Consider the following 18,270-nt stretch of genomic DNA (forward strand, 5'->3'; position numbering starts at 1 on the left):
GAACGGCTCCCTTCTAAGAGCCAATAGTCCCAACACTCTACCTGTGACATGCAAAATTGTCCAACAGTAGGGGGCAGTAGTGTTATTGTGGATAATCTCTTAGTTAGGGTACTGTTTGTATGAAGGCACAATTATGGTGTGAATAAGCATCACCACAAGGAAAATGAACAGCTGCATAACTGTTATACTTGCTATCTTATCAGTTAAACATGCCCACGTTGTTTTCTGGCACGGAGGGTTCTGAGCAAGTAATGGTCCTTGTCTGATTTTTCATCCAATAAAACGAAAGGATGTCCATCCATCCATCCATCCATCCATCCATCCATCCATCCATCCATCCATCCATCCATCCATCCATCCATCCATCCATCCATCCATCCACCCATCCATCCATCCATCCATCCATCCATCCATCCATCCATCCATCCATCCATCCATCCATCCATCCATTATCTGAACCGCCTATCATCACGAGGTTCACAGACATGCTGGAGCCTATTCCAACAGGGAATAAGCGGGGGACACCCTGAATTAGTTTCCAGCCAGGACTCAAAAAGATGAATAAACATTCACTCTCAAAAATCTACCTAAGGACAACTAGATTGTTCAATTATTTACCATGCAGGTTTTTGGAATGCGGGAGGAAACTGGAGTAACCGTAGAAAATCCACACAGGCATGGGGAAAACATGCAAACTCCTCTCAAGAAAAAGACGGGAGTCCCACGTGCTCACCATTCTGCCACCTTGCCACCCATCTTAACATGAATTAAGCTTACATTTAGAGCCAAAAACAAACCTTAGGAAAGATTTTTAAATCATGTAGTGCCTGTGTTGCTGACTACCATTTTGCTCATACATTTTTGAATTGTTGAATTTGGTTTTTTTGCAGGCAGCTTCAGCAACAACAGGCAGAGCTAGAGGTTCACCAGAGAGATGGGCTGACTGCTTACGATCTTTCCCAGGTAAACAAAGCTCACATTCGGAACACAATCAATATGGTAAGGCAGAGACATTTTGTTTTCAAGGAAATAATCATAATAGCTCTGAATTATTATGAGTGTGGTATGGATTTTTTTTGTGACTTTAAATTTGAAATCTTGTCATTCTGACTGCCAGGTTCCTGTGGCCAGTGTGAGTAGTGGAGTACACGAAGCAGGGAAGAGCATTGACAAACCAGAAGCCCTTTTCTCCCAAGAGAGAGATCCACGCTTTTCCGAGATGTACACCAGTATCTCCGGATGTAAGACATACTCATACAAAGTTAGGCCCCAATATGAAATATCATTTTTTAGATGTTTTTCATTAGGCTGCGTTGTTTCTTGTTTACATTCAGTTATCTTTATAATCTGGACGGTTGCTGTTTTATCCATCCTAATTTCAGCTTGATTCATTAACCCTTTCACTCCCGTTGGGACAATGCGTCCCACAGCTTTTGAAAAAACGGCAGGGGGTATAGCGATGGTAGCAATAAGATAAAATTGCATCCCAGCGGCTCATTACACAGCTTTCTACGCATTCTAGTGACTATTAGCAACAAGCCAGTGCTGGGCCCACTGTCAACAAATTTGGCTGCACTCTACAATTTCTCCTGAATTAACCATCTAGTACTGCGGGAATATATTGATAATAAGTACTATGTATGTGTGTTATTATAGATTACACTGATTCTCTGGCACGTTTATATTATTATTATTATAAAATACAGATGAGCCAAAAAGAATCCCTGGGCCTGTAACCTAATCCATGGAAAGTGGGAATTTTAAACTAGATTTCCAAGTATCCTAGATTTATGAACAAGTAATATACGTGCTAAGTTTAATTTTTTTTCATGGAAAATAAAGATCAGTAGTAAAAAGGTTAATACAACCTGCCCCTATTTAGGGGATTTAAACGTGATAATTGCTGCTTTCACAGCTTTATGCATCTGTCTTCCACGCCAGCCGATGTTCGTCACTTCCCAGTTATGAACTCTAATTTAAATCTGGTCTTTGTGTTTATGTGAAAAGCGGGTGATAAGAAGATGATGGTTCCCTCCTCTACAGCGGGAGGACAGCAGCTGTACTCCCAGAATTCTTCGTTCCAGCAGGGGCACTCTGGAAAAAGCTTCAGGTGCATGTCGTCTGACCTCCATTCTACCATCTAACTTGTTGTCATTTTTCAAAGCTCCTGTATTCATTTGTGTCTCCATTTCTCTTTCTCTATTTTCAGTTCCTCTGTTATCCACGTCCCCGGTGTGAATGATATCCAACCATCCAGTTCATCCAATCAGAATCTAGCTCAGATATCACGACAACTCAACCCAGGCCAAGTGGCTTGGTCAGGAAACCGACCCCCCTTCTCTGGCCAGGTAATCCGCACGCACACGGACAAACAGTGATTTACTGTCAGCTTTGGTTTTATGCTGTGGTTTCCAGTGCTGCCAATGATTTCCCCAGCAATTTCCTTAGCATCCTGTTCAATCCTTGATGCCAGATGAATGAGTCTTTGCTTTGGTATGTGTGTCAGTGTGTTGACATGTGCACACTCTAGGAACTTAGCATACATCAAAAATAGATCCATTATAATGCAAGGTAAGGGTTAATGAGAGTTTCCAGTAAATGAACCAAGTCAGCGCAGTGAGCTAATTTAGAGGAAAAGATGGTTGATGTTCACCACCTTCAAACAGATGCTAAAATCTGACATCACGTTCAAGTTTAGAGCCTGACCAAGTTTTGAGTCCCTTTTTGGCTTTTTCAGGAAGATATTGTTCCAAACAAAATATAAATCAGTCTGAACAGGATGAGGGACCCATCTGCGAGGGCAAATAAACTTCACAGATTGTTCTGGTTTCCAGATTAGTTTGGTTAGGTTTATTGGAATGCAAGTCGGGTGGGCATTGGATGAAATAAATTTGTATCAGAGCTCGCTAAAGAGAATGCTCCAGATGGTGCACATGTTGTTGAACTTGTCAGCATTCTATTGTTATGCGCAGTCACACCTAAAAGTGACTTTCTTTTGCATTGTTGTGTTGCAGAAGGATGTCAGTGTGAAATGCTGTAAAAAGTTACCATTTGTAGCCGGCTGCTGTTTTCTACTAAACAATCAAATGCACTTTATGAACTATGGCTAGCTTATTGTAAAATATTATTGGTGTTTATTTTTTTGGCGTCTCCCTGCCTTTTTTGAAGACCTCGTAAAGTAAGCCATTTGGGTGAATTGCTCTTAAATACATTAAATGTCTGAAGGTAATTGCTGAAATATCTCATGAAATTCTTTCTCCAGCCACTCAGTCATCCAGATTTTTGGGGCTAAAACGGAGACAGTGATGCACATGGGCCCCTAGCAGGACTAGGCCTTCCTCAACTAAATACGTGCCGAGCTGCCACATTTTATCCGTGCCTGTTTGTCACACTTGAAATTAAGGTTGGGGAATTATGAAAATGATAATAATCACGATCATTTAGGATGACGTCATGATAAACAAAACAGTTATTCACCAACTTCAAAACTTAGTATTTATTCCACTTCTAAGACTCAACTAGTCAAAGCAATCATTATAGTCCGTTTCCATTCATCTTTTAACACTTTTTTCATTAGGGAGTCAAAAAGACTCAAAAAGACATATGCTTGTTTGACCATTCGTATGACTCTTGCGAGACACGGCTTCACGTCTCTGCATGAATCTTGCCTTTGGATTTGCAAATCTTTCTTTGGATTCGTGGCTCTGAACCTTTGCATTCGTGGATCTAAGCCTTTGGATTTGAGTTAAATAAGCAAATTGAGATGACGTCACGCCAAGCTACCAAGTCAGTCGATCTGCAAAAGTATTTGCGCCGTAAAGCAGAAAAAAACGGCAAACAGGCCTCAATCTTAAGGATAATGTATGCACATTTTTAGTGATGCTTTTGTTGGGCGTTTTTGGCCATTTACGACTAATTTTGGGGGGAAATTTGGGGAAACTTCTGTAACAACTAGTGACCTCTACCGGCAGAAATAAGCACTGCAGTTGATTTGAAAAATCCCTGCTCTGAATTGGTCTTGATGCACACATAAACGCTGAAGTGGAATCCTGTCATGAAATAAAGATTAATTAATTACAAATAAAAATACATATATTTGTTTGCTTACTTATTATTGTGGTTATATGGCATTTAGTCTCTTCAAAAACATTGTGCCAGACCAATTTATAATTTATCATAATGATTCTTCGAACAGTATATGGATTTGGAGTCATCGGTCATAGGCCTGTCAGTCCAATTTCATGAAATAATTTGCGAATAAATTGGACATTCACATTGCAAACAATTAGCTGTTGATGTATGGAGTAAGATTACTGACAAAAAGACGATGGCGCTGCCAATGTCTCACAGATCGACTGACTTTGCCTGGTAGCTTGGTGTGACAACTCAATTTGCATATTCAACAATCCAAAGGCTCAAATCTATGAATGCAAAGGATCAGATCCACGAATCCAGAGAGATTCGCAAATCCAAAGGAGAGATTCATGCAAAGACATGAAGTCGTGTCTTGCGAGAGTCGTACTCATACGAATGGTGAAACAGCATATGTCTTTTTGACCGCTATCTTACTTAGTTTCATTCTGCTACATCCACACATTTGATGCACACATTCAAACCGTGAATAAACATCTTTTATCTCTTTATCATATTCATCTTTCAGCTTAAGGTACTGTTTGATCTTTATTTTCACAAGTCTTGTGACTTACCGGGCTAAATTGGGACTAAGTTGATTGTATTTTATCCCATATCATGTAGAACTGTGTTATTTATAAAAAAAATGTCCTTTGAATTTTGAGGAAAGTAAAATTCTTTGAATCCTTCAAATCTAAACTTTAAAAGCCCTATCCCACTGTGGCGCGGTGAAGTGTGAGTGTCTGCAATGTTAACGGCTCTTTTAATCTTGTTAGGGTTGTTGGTTCAAGTTCGCAAAACTTTGCCAAACGTTTGCCAAACGTTTGCCAGGCATTTGCCAGATTTTCACCTGTACTGCTCTTCTCGCAAGAAAAATTGGAACATGTTCAAAATTGCAAGGAAATCTTGAACAAGACATGAACGTTGGCAAATGTTTAGTGAACGTTTGTGACCTTGAACAAACACTGACGAACCTCTGACGAGCACATGCATTTGTTACATTTGGCCCTCAGTGGTATAGGGGCTTAAATACAACGTCAGATGAAAAAAAGAATCAGAAAATAAACAAGAAAGGTCAAATAAAACTATACCGAAACCATAAAATTAAAACTACAAGAAATACAATCGATAATTGGCCTTTGCCGCTGTGTGCGTGTTGTCCTTTGAGAGGCAGTGTGGTGCTGTCCATGCATTCCTCTTTAGCTTGTTCACAATACTCTTTTCTGTGTTGTGTTAAATTTACTAGACTTTACAAGGTCTTCAAATTGCTTTTGTTTTTAAGTGTGCGTTTTGAAAAGGTGGAATTTCTTTCCAGCTGACAAATTCATTGTCATACGTCATGTATCTAACCAGTATCTAAACATTACAGTCCAGTAAAGCCCAGTCCAGTCCTTTTGGTATTGGTACGAGCCACAGCTATCAGACCGACCCGGCCTCCTACAGTCCCTTATCATCACCAGCCACATCATCCCCAAGCGGCAATGCCTACTCGGGACTGACAAACCGCAGCACAACTTTTGGTGAGTTCTATGCATCCTATTTCATCATTATTATTCTCTTTTTTTTTGTTCAAGAAGCATGTTTTGCTGTGTAAACAAATACATGCACAATCAATGTCACAATCAAATATTTCAGACACAAATTATTCTGCCCAGTGGTCCTTAAATTACAAAACATTTTCGTGAGCACATAATTCTTTTCATGGGTTACTCACATGGGTACCAGGACGTAGTGTGATGAAAGTTTCTTATATAAAAAAGGATTCCTCAATGTTATTCTCAGTGTCCCTGTTGGACCCATGTTGCGCCCTCAAAGTCCATCAGTTATGGTTTTTGCGTTTCGCTCGGGACCCAGTTTAAGTTGTCCAAGGAAGTCAGAGGTAGATTCTCCATCACTGTGAACACATGAATGATCTCCTTCACACCTTCACGAGATTGAAGCGCAGTCCCAACAGCCAGTCCAAGCCACTTCAGTAAACAAACAAATAAATCTCAGAATAGAAAGACATGTGATGTACATGCTTAACTTTATGAAAAGCAAGGAGAAAAGTATTAAACAGAACATTCTTCCTGCAGTTTGTCTCGCCATTTAGAAAGAGGGCGATTCGCTATTGCTTCTTAACTAGCTTGTGTTAGCTATAAGTTTTGCTACATTCACATGCTCCTTGCACTCATACTTGTCAAATAAAGGATGACCGAAAAATGTCGACCCTGTATCAAACGCACCTGTTTTCTCTGCTAGCTGAGGACGTGAGCGGTAAATTTTGCACCATATTTAAGTCTGCATCAAGCCACGGCATATCTCGGAGCCACTTTTTGGAGGGAAAAAAAAAACAACAACATTTTTTCAGGTCAGGGATACAAATGGGCGAAGCATGCAACATTCCGCATCAGTGATTTCTGTCTCGCATGCGTTGCTGTGTTCCAATTATATGCATCCCTGGGAATTACATCAATTAGTGAAACAGTGAAACAGAAAGAAATATATACTTTTCCTTCAGGTATTCGTAGCAGAAATATGGCGGCGAAACACGTCAGCATCCTAGTGGTGTGGCTTGCGCTGTGAAATATACATACCTATTAGTAAACATACAGTGATATTAAAAAATGTACCTTGTTGTGATAGAACATCCATTCATCGATTTAGTGTTTGAGTCTTATTGAACTTTGTAGTGTTTTTTTCAAATGAATTAATTATTGTTCACCTCTAGATGTCACTAAACCTTGCACCTTATATTGTGTTGAAAAAGGTAGTTCATAAAGCCTCATGAACCACTTGTGATCTTTTTTACCCCTCTAGATGGTGCTCTTGGTTTAAGGGTGAAGACAATGGCAATGGACATGTATTCAGTTTCTACTGTAGCTATAAAAGAGTGCCATCTCGAGCAGCGGTTCCCAACCTTTTTATCACCACGGACCGGTCAACGCTTTAGATTTATATTGCGGGGATGCGCTGCTGTCTGCTCTAAAATCCACATCATCCTTCTCACTATGTATGTAATATCAACAGCGGCCATAAGCGGCGCTAAAAAAAACAAGATCAAGCACAAACGTATGGACTGTTAAACTAAATCATCTCCAAAACATTATTTCGGGTGCAGCCCACGCGGCCCGGTACCACATGATCCACGGGCCGGTACCGGTCCGCGGACCGGGGGTTGGGGACCACGGATCTAGGGGATAGAAAAAATATCAAAAGTGGTTAATGAGGCTTCATCTTTCCTATTACTAGTGAAGTGTACTGTCCATGCCCTGAGCGCCCTGGAAATTCAAGATCTTTTTTTAATTCCCTTCCTGTTTAATCCAGGATGCAATGTTAAATGTCATATACTGTATATTCTAAATCAAATCAAATCAAATCAAATTTTATTTATATAGCCCTAAATCACCGAAGTCTCAAAGGGCTTCACAGAATGAAAAGAGGTCATACAGAGACATCTTTTCAATGTAAGGTACACAACAGCATCCCCTGTCAAAGCTCCCAGAAGGGGAAGGAAAAACTCAAAAACCCCAATTTGGGGAAAATCAGAAACCTCCAGAAGGGACCACAGGTGGGAGGAGCCCCCTTCCAGGCCCACAGGTTGAAGTGGATGCTGCATGTTCCGAACACAGAAACAATATAAATTACAGAAAACATATTGTGCTATATAGTGCAGTGATGTCTTGACAGCAGGCAAAGCCATTGGGCAGGAACCATCCCGCATTCCAGCCAGGTGGACCGCAGACGGCTAGACTCCTAACCCGTGATGGTCGACCAGCGCAGGACCCAATGGAGGCGGTCAAGTCAACCCTCACCATCTAGCTAGCCCCCTCTCCCGGCCGGAAGAGGGGGGCAGGAAAAAAGAAGAAGGCTGCAGACAGGCTAATTTAACTAAATGCTTTTGAGTATAGATGTGTTTTTAGTCGGGATTTAAAGATTTCTACCGAGGTGGCTGCGCGAACTTCCATAGGTAGGGCATTCCATAGTACTGGCGCGCGAATGGAAAATGCCCTTGATCCCGCAGACTTCTTTTTAGCCCGTGGGGTCGATAGCAAACCGGCATTTTGTGATCGAAGTTGTCGGGACGGAACATAAGGTGATACTAAGTCGACGAGATAGGAAGGAGCTAAACCGTGTAAAATTTTATAAGTAATTAACAACACCTTAAAATCACATCTCACGTGTATTGGAAGCCAATGCAGGTCAGCTAGAATCGGAGTAATATGATCAAACTTTCTCGTCCTTGTCAATAGTCTCGCCGCTGCATTCTGTACACACTGCAGGCTTTTAATGTGAGACATGGGAAGGCCAGAAAACAAAATGTTGCAATAGTCTAGGCGCGACGTAACAAATGCATGAATTAATGTTTCTGCATCGCTAAGAGAAAGAATAGGGCGAATTTTAGCTATATTGCGGAGGTGAAAAAACGCCGTTCTTGTCATGTTATTAATATGTGTTCGAAAGGAGAGAGTTGAGTCAAATATCACGCCGAGATTTTTTGCAGAACTACTTTGGGAAATAATACAGTTTTCTAGGTTCAGCGTGGTATTCTTAAGCAGGTGCTGATGATGAGCAGGGCCAATAAATAACATCTCAGTTTTATTAGGGTTGAGAAGCAGAAAATTGGAAGACATCCATTGTTTAATCTCGGCAAGGCAAGCCTCCAGTTTACTGCACTTGCACGGATCCGTTATTTCTAAGGGCATATAGAGTTGGGTATCATCAGCATAGCAATGAAAACTAATAGCATGTTTACGTATAATATCGCCGAGAGGAATCATGTAGATGTTGAACAGTAAGGGGCCAAGTACTGACCCCTGCGGGACACCACATGAGACGGAGAAAGACTCAGAGATTGCGTCGCCATAAGAGACACTATGCGTCCTTCCCAGGATGTAAGATCTGAACCAAGAAAGTGCTGATGTTTTCAAATGACTATTCTCGTTCATAATCAGTAAATACCATTTGGGGGCTTAGTCAGAGTTTTCAATGCATGCGACTTATTCGCGTTAAACGAGAACTTGGAATAAACATATTTACACGATAATATGATGTGGTCTACATTTAATATTTTTCAAATGGGTGTGGCAGAATTAGTGCACAAGATAAGTATTCAAACGAGAGCTGAGCGAGTGAGTGCATTTGCAATTTAATTGTAATTGGAGAAAGCACAATTTCGTATTCAGAAGGGCTGCGATTTACTTTATCGAGCGCGGAGCAGGGGGGGTAAGCGTGAGAGGGGGGTTCACAGAAGGTTGAGCTAATGCTGCCAGAGTAATTTTCAGTCGTGCAAGCTTTCAATTAAGTTTCCATCTCACAATGCATTGCAGCGAGTAAGTAACATGTTTGAGTTTTTTTCACCTTACAAGCTTCCCATTTGTGAAAAAAAAACATACTGTGTACTTGTGTCATGTTTTTTGCAATGTTTTGGCTGCCCTCATAATTTGTGTGTGTGGAAGCTGACGTGTGCTCCCGTTGTTGGCCTTACTTTAATTTTCGTGTCTCCGAAGCTTGAGCATTCATGGAGAATTGGAGACGTTAGTGTGAGGTTGCTCGAGCCATGCAATGTTGTTGAGTGGTCAAATATTAAGAGGATGAATAGCTTTCACACCAGAAGACATACGAAAAGATGTTTAATGATGAGACACTGCTGGCTGGTAATGTCCAAAGTAGGGCTACGCGTTTATGACCAAAATAATAATCACGATTGTTTTGGTTACTGTTGAAATTATGATTATTAATCATGATTATTCATCATGTTTTGTTCAAACATGTTTATTTATTGCCCTTTTTTTAACAAGTAGTATATAAACAAGGCTTCAAGGATACATACTTAAAAATAATCATAATAATAATAAACTAAAATAATAAATAAAGTAAATAATTAAAACAAATTCACCCAAGTCATGGCAAAAACTTGGCACGCATGCAACATCGAGAACTCACTTGCTGAGTGCAAACCAATGGAAAAAAATGAAGCCTACGTAGAACCAAGCACATTATTTACTTTTGAGCAAATGTTAATCAATTAGCAGCGAAAATGTCATTTTCAGTCATTTCGAACCAAATTCATTACAAATTTTTCGGATTTTAATCTTATTTTTCAAAACCGGTCTCAATTGACAACTAGCACTGTATATGTTAGGAATCAGGTGTTTTTGGCACTGAGTTAGGGCCCTGCGCTACTCCACTCCGCTGTACACTAAAAAACATCGAGTCCCCACCGCCACTCCCTGGTAGCCCCTCATCACCTAGCCAGTGACTTCATGTGACCGGTGACGCTAGCGAGCGTGCGCTCATATAATGACAAAAGACAAAAAAGAATGGAGTATGCGGAAGGATTATTAAGTAGTTGGTGCTTGGATTGTGGCCGTTAGGGAATATTGCAACCACCAGAAGATGGTAATGACTAGAGTAAGGTAGATAACGTCGGTGAAGACAGTGCTTAAGTAGTTCAGGCTTATACAATAGCTGCACGTCAGGGTTAAAACCTACTGTTCCTAATTATTGAGCTGAGATGAGATGAGAAACTTTTAGGCAGATTTTGATTGTTAACCATGAGTACTTCTTGCCTCTGCTTAAAATAACAGTCGGAAATTTAGCTTTGAGCCCCTGACAAAAAACATACTAGTTGAAGAGATCAATCAAACACTAGCCGATGCTGTAAACCAAGTCTGGAATGTACGTTTGCCCAAAGTTGCGTTATTACCCATACAATAGTTTCACTTACCCAGTATTGTTAATTTGCGAACCACACGATGGCTCTGAAAATCACACAGAAAATGGAATGGGAGCAAACTGGCAGTCTCAATATGCGTTCGATCGGAGCTGCTCGTCAAGCAGCTGCTCACGCCTCCTGCTGTTTGTTGTCCACATGGTGAGCGCAATGAGGCTTGTCCAGCTTGTAACAGCTACTTGATGGTCTTTTAATGGACACAAACATTATCCAAATGGCACTGCCACTTGTGCTCCCTTACTGTCTGCACAGACTGTTTATAACACTAATGAATCTAGGCAGCCATGTCATTTACATGATCTGCTGTGTGGTTTCATTAATAATTTGTAATTAACGGTTTATCCCTGTATGTCTGGATTCTTCTGCAATTTGTTCATTAGTTTCCATCTTTAGTTTTCCTACTACCCCTCACCAAACTCTTGTTTGTCGCTTCATGCTTCAAATGAGCATTCCGTTTATTATAGTGAAAAACAGAATGTCCCTGTAGGGGGAAGCTGACAACTTCTTTTTTGTTTTGTTAGTTTTTTCTCAGGTGATTCTCATAGGAAGAGCAATGTGTCTGTGTGTTATATCACAGTAGGCATGCTTGTGTGTGCAGTTCGGTCTTTTCGTCTTAGCCTCACAAAGTGTTACAAATTACCTTTTATCAGGAATGGTGTGTGATTGTACTGTTTTTGACTCGAGATTTTCCAAAAAAATGGCAGATTATCACAATGCCTGATCACTTAAACCTCAGTACAACTCACCTATCAATTGTACATTTGAGTGAGAAGGACATTACGATTTTTGTGTGGGAGCCTTTTTGGAGAACGCGTCTCCGTTAGTTTGTCTCCAAAAAATGTGGCCAAAAAATGCCTATGAATAAGACTACATTCACATTTCAGCCAGAAGTGACCTAATTTTTTTTTTCACCCCTATGCGACCTATATCTCTGTGTTTCTCTTTTTCTCTCTCGCGAGTGAGTGAGACGTTGCTGGCACTGCACAAAACGCCATTGCCAAAAACCTCACTCTTCCCCTCTTCAATTTGCTTGTGGTACAGTTTCTGGCCATTCAGCATTCACACATGGTCACATTCAGGTTGCATTTATTTTGAAATGTGAAAGACCTCACAAAAAAACAAAACCTCTGAATTAGATCAATTAGACAGATCCGATTTTATTCAAATGTGATTCAGGCCACTTGGTATGAATCTGATCCACAGCCGATCATTTGTCATACAATTTCAATATGAACCTCCAGGCCGCATTTATCTGACATGCACGTAACAAACATGCGACAAAGATCACCATTCTGCGAAAAGGCAGGAGCAGGTAAAAAATACCAAAACAACGATACCGAATGAAGCTGAGACAACTCGTTCCATGCTGGCACCGCACAAAATGCCATGGCCAAAGAATGGTAACTAGACATTGCACTTATACAGCGACGTTCTACCTACCATACTAGCGCAATCACAAACCAGTGGTAGTAAACTACATTATGTAGCCACAGCTGCCCTGGGGCAGACTGACGGAGGTGTGAATACAAACAAAACCTGGTGCGGATCAAACAACCACTCCGAGTCCCAATTTTCAAGGTGTGCTTGGTGCCCTTCCAAACACACTCTGTGCTTCACTTCAAGATGTGAATAAAAACTGCAGCTGGTCCAAAACAACTACAGGAGAAATGCGTCATTTTGGGCTCATCAAGCTACTGCAGCCAGGCATCAGGTTAAAAAAAACAAAGCGAATGTTATACTGAAGTTTATACTTGATCTTTCATTTTCTGTTTAGCCACGCTGTTGTAAGGATGTTTTGGGTCGGGGAATGCTTAGCACATAGTCTCCTTCAGGTTACTGCATGCATTCACTGATGTTCCATGATGAACTGCTTTAGACGCTCACAATTGTTTGGTAGCTCTGCAAAAATATGCAGAAAAAGGAACATATCATGCAAGAAAATTCAATGTTTTTCTTCATTGCTGGGTTTATGCTCTGCATGCTGTGCTTGTCATTTCTGTCCGTTTGGAGGACTGATTGTGTTTCTAGGACATAGCCTGCAATAAGTAGCAAAAAAGTCCATTTTTGATCAGGTGACACATGCTTACTGTAACTACACTTTAGCATCTGCGACATTATGGACTGGAGATTGCGAGGTTTTATTTTTTAATACAGGTTATGTACATTGTATTTGTTTTTCTATTTTGCCCGTAAAGCCACGGGTCTATCCAAATTACTGCCACACTTTCTCTACACAGAAGATGCATGAGTTTTCCATCTACCTCCGTGAACATGTAATCCAACTCCCACCTTGTTTGAAAGCCCCTATTCTCAGTGTCCACCTTCGATTTTGCCATTTTTGCTGGGCATATCAAAATTGACTTTTGCTCTTATGCTAGCTAATGACTTTAAACCCATTGCATTGTGGGAAATGTAGTATAGTGGACCCCTGGTTTACGACGTCCCTGCCTCACTTTTGGACCGCGACAGTTTTTTGTGCCCTCTTTCCGCCATTTTTTTTGCTTCATGACGTATATAAACAATAACTTCCCTTCTCAAAAATATGGCGCTCAATATGCCTGCGTGACCATGCTCATACGTCACTACATGCCTCACTGCCTATGTCACTACAATGCTGGTCTGCTATTGGTCGGTGTCACGACTCCCTAAGATACTGATCTACTATTGGTCGGTGTCACACGGTCACTAAGATGCTGGTCTGCTATTGGTCGGCGTCACAGGGTCACAAAGATGGTGACATGCTACAGTGTGTCTTGTATAAGTGCTTACAATATCGTATTTATTGTGCATTTTAGTGCTTAATTCCAACTTTAATTGGTTAGCCATGGGTCCTAAGATTGCTAGTGATGTTAAAGAGAGAAGTAAGAAGATGATTAGTATTGAAACGACTGGAGATAATCAAGAAATATTAAGAAGGCTAGGCTAGGCTAGCCTACCCTCACAAGGGAATATGGCCATAACAAGCTCGTCACATCACTCAAAGGTAAATGAATCCTTTATATATTTTTGTATTTATGATGTTATTTAATTGTATACATGAATATTATATATAAGTAGCACTTACTATATTATTTTGTAACCAATTTTCAATATGTATATACAATTTTGATATTTTTACCTGGGGTTTTTACACGCATTAACTGATTAACATAGGCTTTGATTGCCCTCCATAAGGCAAAGTTCCGATCCCAACCGCGGAACGAATGGATCTCGGAAACCGGGGGCCCACTGTACTGGTGTGTGTGAAACACCTGCTGCCCGCAAGCCGCTGTAGGCCTGTGGGCCGGTTCGAATAATAAATGAATATCATCCTGGGGGGACATAGAAAATCCTCTTGCGGGCCGGATCCAGCTCTCAGGCCTTGACTTTGACATATGTGATTTAAAGAGAGGTGTTTAAAAAAATGGCAAATTACTGTGCTTACAGCACAAGGCTCAAAATGACCCGTTTGACATCGAAGTTTAGAACCTAAATTTTGGACTTTGCACCTCACAAACGGAATTGCTAAACTGAGCTGGCGTGGTGAATAAGCAACACTACTGATTACACTCACCAAGTGATGATGAAGAAAGGCGTATAATTCACGCTAAATTCTAAGCTACTTTAATCTTGATATATAGCTTCCTCTGTCAATGTGGAAGTTCTAAGTTGAATTAAGTGCTTGTGTGATTGATAGCTTTTCACAGACATCTGGCTGGAACCATGTTAAAACGGAGAACATCCAACATTGAACTGCAAAATAGCAGGCAAAGTACTAAGTGTTTGGTCTCTGGAAAAGAAAGTCAAAGCTCACTCATTTGAACCGTAAACGAAGGTACCTCAGTCATCTATCGCCGCCCATAAACCTAGTTAGTATCTTAATATGATATTTATTCATCCTTTATCCTCACCGTTCACCTTCATGAGGGTCGCGAATGTCCTGGAGCCTATCCCAGCTGTCATCGGGGTGTAGACGGGGTACACATTGAACTGGTTCTCAGCCAAATGCGGGGCACTCAAAGACAAACAGCCATTTGCACTCGCAATCACACATAAAGGAAATTTTGTCCAACATACCTACCATACACACCCACGCGGGCACAGAGAGAACATGTAAGCTCCACATAGGATGACCGGAGCTGGAAGCCAACACATGACCGTCATGTGAGACGGACATGCTAACCAGTCTGCCACCATGTCTCCCTCTTAATATAAAATATTTATAATATCAGTAATGTTATTTGATTCTTCACTCGTGAGTTTTGAAAATCATTGAATTTCTGCTCTACACAGAGTTAAATTCCAGAAAAAAAGGTTATAAAGAAGAAAACAAATTGTTAATTGTCATCTTTTTGTTGTTTAAATTAAAGCCCTTACTTTAGATTCCTGCAGTTAACCTACAAGAAATGCACCACAAAATTAGAAGGGTTGCTCCTCAAATCAAGCAATGATTTGCAAAAAAAAAAAATCAAGCCTTAGTCTTTTGTTGAACAGAGCGCTCCATCTAGAGGAGTCAAAAATACAACTGCTTCATGAAGCGCCTTGAAGTTTTGTTTCCCCATCTCTTCCTATTAGTTCTTCATCACTTTATTAGCTCCAGTAATCTCTCCAAGTATGATTTCCTTATGTAACTTGGGTGTCCAAACCTGGTCCTCGAGGACCACTACCTTTCATGTTTTTGATTTTCCATCCTTCAACAAACCTGACTCAAATGATCAGCTCATCAGCAAGATTAGCAGAAGCCTGATAGCCACCCAAATCATTTGAACCAGGTGTCTCTCATCCTTCAACACACCTGACTCAAATGATCAGCTCATCAGCAAGCTTAACAGAAGCCTTATAGACACCCAAATCATTTGAATCAGGTGTCTTGGAGGATGGAAAAGAACACCATGCTGGTCTCTCTCTTCCTTTTTTTTCCCCCCGAGTTTTATATTTAACATTGTAATTTGTAGTTAGATCTTTGGTAGAACTGACAAGTGCTATTGAATTGTATTTTTGCAACTTGCACAGAACTGTAAGACTGCTTAGTCACATTCTCTTTGAGTTTTAAGAAGTGTTATTTCAATTCATTTTTGAGTTTCAAGTGTCATTGGAGAACTATAATACAGCCAGCAACCCCAAAAATGCATTTAGATGCAATTTTTCGTAAACCATACTGTATGCAATTTTGCTTCGAGCGCCATAAAGCACCATGTAGCACCACTTTGAAATAATTCAGGAATATTGATTGAATGATTTGTTAAACAAAAAAAGTTAGTCAGAACAAAATATGTTGTGTAATTGCAATTCTTCAAAGTAGGCACCTTTTGCCCCGATACCAACTTTGTAGCGCATGAGAATTTAAAAGTGTTTCCAAACTTTTGACTGGTACCATACTGGCATAAAATGAGGGAGGTTAGAATGGATTCATGTCAATTCATTTCCACTCAATTAATTTTAATGGGGTAAAATAATGATTTGAGATGCAAGGGTTTTGAGTTATGAGTGTGATCAAGGAATCAATTCAACTCACATCTCAAGGCTCCACTGTGTGTAACAGCATCCGCACCTATAAAACTACTTCCTTCCAGATGTGTCAGGAGAGAGCAGCCAGAGCGGAGCTCAGTTCCAGGGTCGGCCCAGTGAAGTCTGGTCCCAGTGGCAAAACCAGCATCACTCCCAGCAGGCTGGGGAGCAGCATACCCACCCCAACCCCAGCCAGACTGAAGTCTTTCAGGTGAGAGCGCACACAGTCATTTGTCTTTGGTTTGGAAGATGACGAGGCTAAACACATATCCTCAAATACCGTATGGCTATGTGAATCATAACATTTCAATTAATTGAAAACACAAATAGTGTGGGGATTTTCCCGGGTGATTAACAAGAAACCAAAATTGGTCATATTGTTTAGACGTTTGCCAGTAGGCCTTGTAATTTACATTCAAAAACACACTGACTTATAGCACATTTCATACACGACGTAACGCACCTACCGAAGCGTTTCTCAAATAGTGGGACGAGCCCCCCTGGGAGGATGAACTTGGCTTTTTTCTTGCTTAGGCAAACCTGTGTAAATGCTGTAAAAAGTAGTTGTTGAAAGTTTTTTTATATTGCTTTTTTATTGTGTCAATGTTAAAAAGGACAGTTTTAGATATACTTATTATATATAATTATATATATATTATAATTATAACCCAAATTTTAAAACATTTACAATTTATTGGTATATTTTGAATTTTTATTCATTAACATTATTCAATGTTATTCATTCTGCTAATAAAGGATGCCAGCAAATTGTTGTGATCAAATCTACCGAACTTGACAGGAAAAGATCCTCTTTAAAAGGTACCATTTTTGTGTCCTGTCTTGTATTTGCCGAAATAGTCCCCCCGGTTAGGTTTAATGCACCATTTTAGGACCGGATGTGATGTCAGGTCTTGTATTGGGCCAACCCTTGCATCTACCAGTTGTTATTGAACGATGCGCCAGATGGTTTGCCTATGGATTCAAATCTGCCGTGCATGCCAGGCAGGAGTACGTCAGCGGGGCCAGTTTTCTTGTGACCATGCAGGCATCCAGACTCTGATATTTATTTATTCATTTTCTTACCCTACTTTCATCAATGTCTGACAATGGAAAAGCCATCCACGTTCCAATGAAAATCAGTGTTTTCGGCTGAGTTGTGAAGTTGCGTAGTATAAAATGCGTATTTTTTTTTCCGTTCAGCAATGTCTGTGTACCTCTGAATTATTTTGTTACTTTGTGGCACTTATAAAAATAATAATCATAAAAAATATGATTGTTGTGTAAAAGGAGAAAACCTCTGTATAGAGAGGGAAAGTTCCCTGATCAGTAGGTGGGATAAGTAATCTGCTTGCAAGCAAATTCTTAATGACCTAAGGCAGGGGTCTCCAAACATTTTGCAAAGGGGGCCAGATTTGGTGTGTTAAAAATGTAGGGGGGCCAACCTTGGCGGGCGTTCTTTACATAAAACAGCAATTAATTTAGATACATTTCAGCGGGCCGTTCTGTGTTTAACATTTGCATTTTTATTTTCATTTCAGCTATCTTAAGCATGTGTTTTGGTTCATTTGAAACATGCATTTGATTGAATAGACATTAAATATTGAAATGGAGTATTCACTTAACTTCACTTTTTTTTTTAACACTTTAACGTTTTTGTAACAGTTGAACAGAAGTAATTGTACTCTTGGGTGCAAATTACATTTGAAACAAAAAAAATCTCACCACGTCAGTTTAATATTCATAGAATTTTTAGACACAATAACTGAGAAATGAACAAGTAATAGTCATATCAACAAGTGCAGGACTCATTTAAAATAAGGTCTGGCTCTATGACAGTAGTATGGATGCGAAAGATGTCTTGTAAGTGAGAGTCCGATAGCCGTGCCACACGGCTCATATTTAAGTTCATAACCGAGAATATCTTCTCACAGGAACCC

General features: G+C 40.2%; 1 protein-coding gene across 2 annotated transcripts in view; it reads left to right on the plus strand.

Annotated features, from left to right (window-relative positions):
• The window catches only part of arnt2 (aryl hydrocarbon receptor nuclear translocator 2), a 77,820-nt gene that overhangs the window by 53,778 nt on the left and 5,772 nt on the right, over positions 1 to 18,270 (plus strand). For both annotated transcript variants that reach the window (XM_088412209.1, XM_088412207.1), the window contains 6 exons: positions 891 to 963; positions 1,118 to 1,241; positions 2,008 to 2,110; positions 2,210 to 2,348; positions 5,501 to 5,651; positions 16,399 to 16,544. In XM_088412209.1, the coding sequence (XP_088268335.1) occupies positions 891 to 963; positions 1,118 to 1,241; positions 2,008 to 2,110; positions 2,210 to 2,348; positions 5,501 to 5,651; positions 16,399 to 16,544 (736 nt within the window). The remainder of the gene's footprint in view (positions 1 to 890; positions 964 to 1,117; positions 1,242 to 2,007; positions 2,111 to 2,209; positions 2,349 to 5,500; positions 5,652 to 16,398; positions 16,545 to 18,270) is intronic.

This window comes from Hippichthys cyanospilos, chromosome 4, assembly GCF_059441005.1.
Source record: "Hippichthys cyanospilos isolate Australia breed blue-spotted pipefish chromosome 4, RoL_Hcya_1.0, whole genome shotgun sequence".
Classification (NCBI taxonomy): Eukaryota; Metazoa; Chordata; class Actinopteri; order Syngnathiformes; family Syngnathidae; genus Hippichthys; species Hippichthys cyanospilos.